The following is a 6,632-nucleotide window of genomic DNA, read 5'->3' on the forward strand; positions in this document are numbered from 1 at the left end:
TAACTTGAGTCAATAAATACACATGCCATGCATCTCACCCACATAAGAGTAAAGCCAACCGCTAGAGGCCATATGCCAAAGGGTCATAGATCTCACCATGGGAGCATGCTAAAGGCTTCAATACATCACATGCATAGAAGACCATGCTCATAGAACATCAAGCGTGCCTGCTAGGAGACCCACTCCCACACAGCTGAAGAATACTATGCGTAGGAGGAAAATTGAGCTCACAATCAATACATCCATACACGAAACAATCTCCCTCACACAATTGAAGAATAATTCGCAACGACCAAAGCTAAAACCCTATACTCGACGCACATCTCATACACACACTGGGAGCACATATGGCTAGCTCTAGCTTTTTCAGAAATAGAAAGGACATGTGTTGGTTGAAGGAAAATGTACTCCTATTGCACATTGCATGAAAAGCAAGCCAAAACCGTCACAAATCAAACTACATTCTACGTCTATGTGCACATGCATGCGCAAGTAAGTGCGCGCAAACACCACACAGACAATGACATGTCACATCTCTCTCTCTCTCTCTCCCCCCCCCCCCCCCCCAAAAAAAAAAAAAAAACACACCCACACCCACACGCTTAAGTTTCGTCAAGCTACAAAAACCGACTCCTTAAAAATTGTTGTATCAAATCAATATATACAACAAAAGAAAAAAGAGTGTGTGTGGTCATTGAGTGCAACGCGCATAGATGTGGTGAAGAAATCGCCGCTTTCTCTTGCGGGGCGCAGAAGGTGGCGCCTCCACGACGTCATCGTCATCAGGCTCAGCGACTCTACGTTGCTTCTCCTTCCTGTCCCCAGCATCATCATCATTATCATCTTCTGCAGTTTCTGGTTGTTTCTTTGTTGATGCCGCGTCAATAGCTGTCTTGCTCTGCACCGCCTTGCATGCAGTAGGTAGAGTGATACCCTTCGAATTCCCCTTCCTAGTTGTACGATCAGTTCCTTGCTCAGCTTTCTTTGTATTTGAGGCACCGCTAGTCTTGCGCTGCTGCAGCTCACTGCACCGCCCTGACCCATGCAGCTGCTGCCTCTTCATTACACAGTTAGCGTTCCATTTGGCATGGTTTTTCCTCAGCTTTTCCTTATGATGCTCGCAATAGACACTGCCTGGCATGCACGCGCTCTTGCACTGCCACCCTCTCCCATCATGCCGCCCACATCGCTTCTGTGCCGCTCCCACTCGCACCCTTTCCATCCGATAATCTTGGCCCGCATTATATAACTGTTTATCTAAGATCCTCTTCTCCACCTGCAGTTTTAATGGCTCTGGTTCTATTGGCGCAGATTCCTGTACCAAACCTTTCTTCTCTGATTGTTCGTGCTCCTCCAGCTCTTGATGGAGCTGCTTCAATAAATTAATCTCATCCTCAACGTTATGACTTGATTCTGGTCGCTTCTCATCATCTGCAATAGTAGTCTGTTGCAACTCATATTGAGCACACGTTCTATTCTCTGCCTTGATGACTTGATTGGCATAATTTCTCTGCTTTTTCGCATGGTGCTCACAGTAAAATTTTCCAGGCACGCAGATGCGCTTGCATTGCCAGTCTCGTCCATCATGCCGCTTGCATCGTTGCTGCTGCCCTTGCTCATTCCATTCAACCTGTGCACTAAGTGCATTCATCCCGTCTTGCTTAGCTAATAAGTTGGACTCCCGAAAGGGAAGATTGGCTCTCTGCACCGATAGCTTTTGATCCATAGTGCTCTTAGGCAAGCTCTTTACCAGACCCACATCCCTGACATCCTGGTTATGATCTTTAATAATGGAAATGGCTACATTCCTGCTCAAACTGCTACTTTCATTTCTTAATGCATTCTCTCTCTTGATACTTGCTGAGGATTTAAACACCCTAATCGCATTCAAACGTTCCCGCCGCATCTGTCGATCTTGCAGCCCCTTCTTGATTACTTGCAGCTTTGGCTCTGCGTCTATTACAAACTCCTGTAACAAACTTTTCCCCTTTCGACGTTCATGCTCGTCCCCATCAACTACGTGGAGTTGCTTCACTGTATGCGCCTCATCCTCAACATTATCACTAATTGATTCTGGTTGCATCTTACCATCTGCAATAGTCTGCTGCAACTCATGAACATTGGCTCTATTCTCTGGCTTGATGAATTGATTGGATATATAATTAGGCTGCTTTCTAGCATGGCGTTCACAATAAAATTTTCCTGGCGCACAGATGTTCTTGCATCGCCAGTCTCGTCCGTCATGCCGCTTGCATCGGTGCTGCTGCCAGTGCTCACTCACTTCAACCTGTGCACAAATTGTATTTATTTCCTGTTCTTTAGTCAATAAGCAGCTGGACTGCCTAGAAGGCACCTGCTGCAAGTCAAAATTGGGGCCATTCTGCATCAATAGCTCTTGATCCGCTGTGCTATCAGGCAAGGCGCTCTTCACTTTTTGTGATGAAGTCACAAGACCCACGTCCCTGAAACCTTGGTTATCTCTGCTTATAGTGCAATTGCTTACATTTCTGCTCATACCGCTAGTTTCATTCCTCATCGTGTTCTGTTGCATGATCCTTGACGAGGATCTGAACACCCTAATTGTATTCAAATGTTCCTGACCAGCACAGATTATGTTTACTTCTGTAAGAGGATGGCCATGCTCGGTCATCTCTGCCCTCATCTGAGATGCTGTTGCACCCGCAATCTTCCTCCTCTTTAAGCTGAAGTTCTCAAGAATTGGAGATTCTGACATCAATGCCCACTCAAATGTTAGCATGGCACGTGTTTCCGTGACTTGTTTCGAGCAGACTTCGACATACAAATGGGAACATATAGCACATACCCATGATATTCTCTGAAAGTTCAGGACACGCCAGCTTGGTAGTCAAATCTGTCTCAACCAGGCTTGGTAAAGCCTCGGAGGTTGGTGCAAGCTTCAGATCCAAATCATCAGTACTGCATGCCATTGAACATTTGGTCGCTGAGACTAAATAAAATTTGCATCAATTGTTACAAAGACCTATGATGAGTAATTAGACACACACCAACGAAAAGATTTTCTCATACCAATGAATGCTAGACTCTCGCTGAACTTTTGTGTAGCGTGCTGCCTTAGACCTTGTCTCAAACATAGCAACACCCTGTCAGCAATAATAACCACAGTTTAGAAGAGACATCTGGCAACAACACAATATTTATGATGATCTCACCGACTTCATGTGCCACACTTATGAAGATTTACTATTTCTGTTTGCTAGATACACCACAATTTGGGAGTTTTTCTCATAGCCATCCATATAAGAAAGGATTTTGAATAGTTAGGCGCAGAGCAACTTATTTTTTGTCCAAGGCATGTTCATAGCCAAGTTATTTAATAAGAGTCATGCACATGATATTGGGTATACGCATTGTGAAAGCAAGCATGTACATGCAGAAATCAAAGAGTGTATTCATGATGCCCCTGCACCCAGTATGATGCAAATAGTTCTTTCTATTCTCCAATTAGAACAGTACAAGAAGAATAGCATGTGATAAGATCTTGACTCACCTCAGAACTGACCTTATCTTGTGCTTGTAGATTCCCATACATGATCTGCTTGGAGGGAAACAAAGGTAATTCCAGCACTTTGACATCTACCATGTTTCGTCTCTGCCAGCTGCTTTGTCTGTTCAATATCTTGTTTTCCTTTGTGGCCTTTTTGCGATTGATCCAAGCAGAACGGTGTCTGGTGATTTTTGATTGATGATAGTCACAAAATAAAGAACCCCCACCTTTTGTCCTCTTGTTCTTGCATTGCCATCCTCGCCCACTTCTCCGCCCACAACGCAGGTAATCTTCCATACCCCAATCCAATGCACCTGGCACCTTGTTGTCCTCCTTGCCTTGTTGTGCATCACCATCTGAGGTAAAAGTCTCAATACATCCCTCTTGCTCATCAAGGTCGTCCATTGCTTCAGGCAAAAAAAATTTGTACTCCGACCTAGAAGTGTTCTCATTGGCCCAGAATCCATCATCTTTACTTGCCTTAACAGCATTATCTCGGATAACTCCTTTTTCATAACAGGAAAGTCTTAGCTTGCTGATCTACATGGGCATAAATCAAAGTCAGTTTGAATCCTTACTTGTTGAAGGTTGCTTCTTGAGATTCCTGTCGTGGTCCATGTTCGGCAATGGAGAACTGCATTGACAAGACAACATTTAAGAAAGAGCTTAAGATATATGATTACCCCGTTCTTGAATGATTAGTTTCAATCAGGTGATCGGTACTTCTAGTCAAGAAAAGAGGACATAGGTGCAACATGCGTAAAACAGAATCGCCATATTGGCTGGAAAAACAACATGAGTGTTGTCCCTTTCCACTTTTTTTTTCAAGGATTCAACAGACGGAGATGATCGACACGGCTTAAGGCACTGAGAATTTGGTATCTCAATACCTGCCCACAATTCGCTTGTCCAAACCAATCTGAAAGTGCTTCTCTGGTTGTTCTGCTACCTGGAATTCAGAATGAAAAGCTCAAGAGTGAGATTGTGATCAGCATGTCCAACATATTAAGGTCAATAACACCAATTGGCAGGTTAATGATTGGCTGCAATGTCAATGTACATGTGATCCTACAAAACATAAGATCCTGCAGACATTACAGACATGAATAGGTAGTTTTGGAAAGATCAGCGGGTGATGATACATCTCGAGCACTAGTGCCTACGCAGCACTAGCGAACACCCTTCAAAGTTTCAGATCAGAGGAATCGGAGGGTTCTCAATTGTGCCACGTGGCACCAACTGCTCGAAATTCAACCTGATGGGGTATAATTATGTATCAGACTTGAGGATTAACGCATGCTATATGTGCATAGTTGTTTCATTGTTCAACTGAGTAACTACATTTAGCATCTTGGAAGATTGTGGACAGATTGTCACTAATTAAGGCTTAAACTAAAGAAGGACATTAAGGGTCCTCAGATCATAAAGGATCACTCGCAGCTGGATGGTGGCCAGCCGCAAGCACCTGTCAAAAATGGTGAAGTGCAGACATGACTACCCATATAATGATAATGTTGATCGCCAGGAGCTTGGACAATGAATGCAGGGATATAAGAGAGCAGCAAGTTGTATGTAAGCAAGCACCATTCTTTGCCTATTCAAGATGAGAGGCTGCATGAAATGCACAGATACCTACAAACATATGAAGAGTAAAAGATTTTCTACCTGTCCATCATGAAGAGCTGCAGCAACTGGGAGGCATACTGTGCCTGCAGTCTCCAACAAACTTACAGCTTCAAGCCTGGTTGTTGTTGATGTGCAATCTAAACCTACATCTACCGGCAGCCGTTGCGAAGATGCAGTCGACGGCGGGGGTCTTGGTAACAGGACAATATTCCTTTCAACGTCATGCAGATAGGGATAGGCAGCGTCAGAACTTATACCACGTGCTGCGCTCTGCTTGTGTACCTGCAGCTGCTGCAGCAGGAGTGCTTTGCGATCATATTGCACTGGAGGGCCGGAATTACCGAGCTCCGGAACTGAAGAAAGGCATGTTTCTGTATAAGAACCTGCTACACCCTTCGCCGTAGGCGCTGGCGTTATGTTGATGCCATGATTGCTTGCTCCCAGCCTGCTCTCAGAAAACTCTTCTTCTGACGTAAAAGTAGTTGCTGTGGTAGTATAAAGCATAAACTGCTTGCCACCTGCCGGTTGCGGAATACCCCAGTACTGTCTTCCTGCAGGCCTTATTGAAGCATTAAGGCTGGCTCCACATTGGGAAACTGGGCGCTTTCTGATGCGCATGGCCTCCTCAATACTTATACGCAGCGGAGAGAGAGAGAGAGAGAGAGAGAGAGAGAGAGCGAGAGGCGCGCACACGCAGAATCCACAGATATTTTATGTATTCGCGATCTGTGTATAAGCTGCAAAAACACACACAGCAATTGTCCAAGAAAGTCGCGAACGAGAGAGAGAGAGAGAGAGAGAGGTAATGTTTTATGTAGGCAGTGCGGATCCCTTCAACCACAGGATCAATCCGCTCATCAAATGTCCTGACAGACCTACATCGTTCAGAGAGAGCGGGCTTTATAAATAGTCTCGTCGCCGCCCTCAAATTCTTTTGGTCCACGTCAGACACAATGAGAAAGGTGTGCATCGATGTCCAGGGCCTTTTCCACTTAGCCTATCCCTCCCCTCCAAAGCCTCTGGACACAGAGCCTCATGTGTGCATCGATGTGCAGGGCCTTAAAAAAGAAACCATCAGCGCGAGGAAGAGAACTTTGTACATAGTTGTGTATTTACAGACGGACTTACTATACACAACACACCCTCGAGGGTCGGTTATCCCATGGGAACGACTTCCCAATGGGGAAGTGGGTAGCACCCATAGAACGCAGCCCGTGAGCCCTTTTCACTTATCCCTCCCCTCCATGGACTTAGATGAAGTCGGAACATCTTCCCTTATGTACTGTTCAATGAGTTAATTGCCAGGCAAGCATACAAAGCAGAAGGATCATATGTCATCATCATGAAACTCGAATTTTAGTAAAACCCTGCAATAATTTGTTTTCAGGAAGATACAACACTGTTGATGCTCAAAAGATGATTTTTTCTATCTAAGCTACAGAGAGAAACTAGTCCTGCTTGGTGGGCCTCGCTATGTAAC

The 6,632-nt window shown here is 44.8% G+C and overlaps 1 protein-coding gene across 3 annotated transcripts; it reads right to left on the minus strand.

Moving 5' to 3' along the window:
* Positions 1-618: 618 nt before the first annotated feature.
* LOC147436141 (uncharacterized) lies at positions 619-6,222 on the minus strand. 3 transcript variants are annotated; one of them, XM_086489055.1, is made up of 7 exons: positions 5,192-6,222; positions 4,417-4,475; positions 4,105-4,160; positions 3,542-4,032; positions 3,049-3,122; positions 2,825-2,937; positions 619-2,727 (listed from the first exon to the last, which is right to left on the minus strand). In XM_086489055.1, exons 1-7 carry the CDS (start codon positions 5,768-5,770, stop codon positions 692-694), a joined length of 3,408 nt encoding a protein of 1,135 aa, XP_086345181.1. In that variant the 5' UTR covers positions 5,771-6,222; the 3' UTR covers positions 619-691. The 3 variants fall into 3 exon arrangements, with proteins under 3 accessions (XP_086345181.1, XP_086345180.1, XP_086345178.1); XM_086489054.1 differs by having other exon boundaries at positions 3,530-4,029; positions 5,192-6,196; XM_086489052.1 differs by having other exon boundaries at positions 3,530-4,032; positions 5,192-6,194.
* Between the last annotated feature and the right edge of the window lie 410 nt (positions 6,223-6,632).

This window comes from Adiantum capillus-veneris, chromosome 18 (genome assembly GCF_014529385.1).
Source record: "Adiantum capillus-veneris isolate H3 chromosome 18, ASM1452938v2, whole genome shotgun sequence".
NCBI classification, from domain to species: Eukaryota; Viridiplantae; Streptophyta; class Polypodiopsida; order Polypodiales; family Pteridaceae; genus Adiantum; species Adiantum capillus-veneris.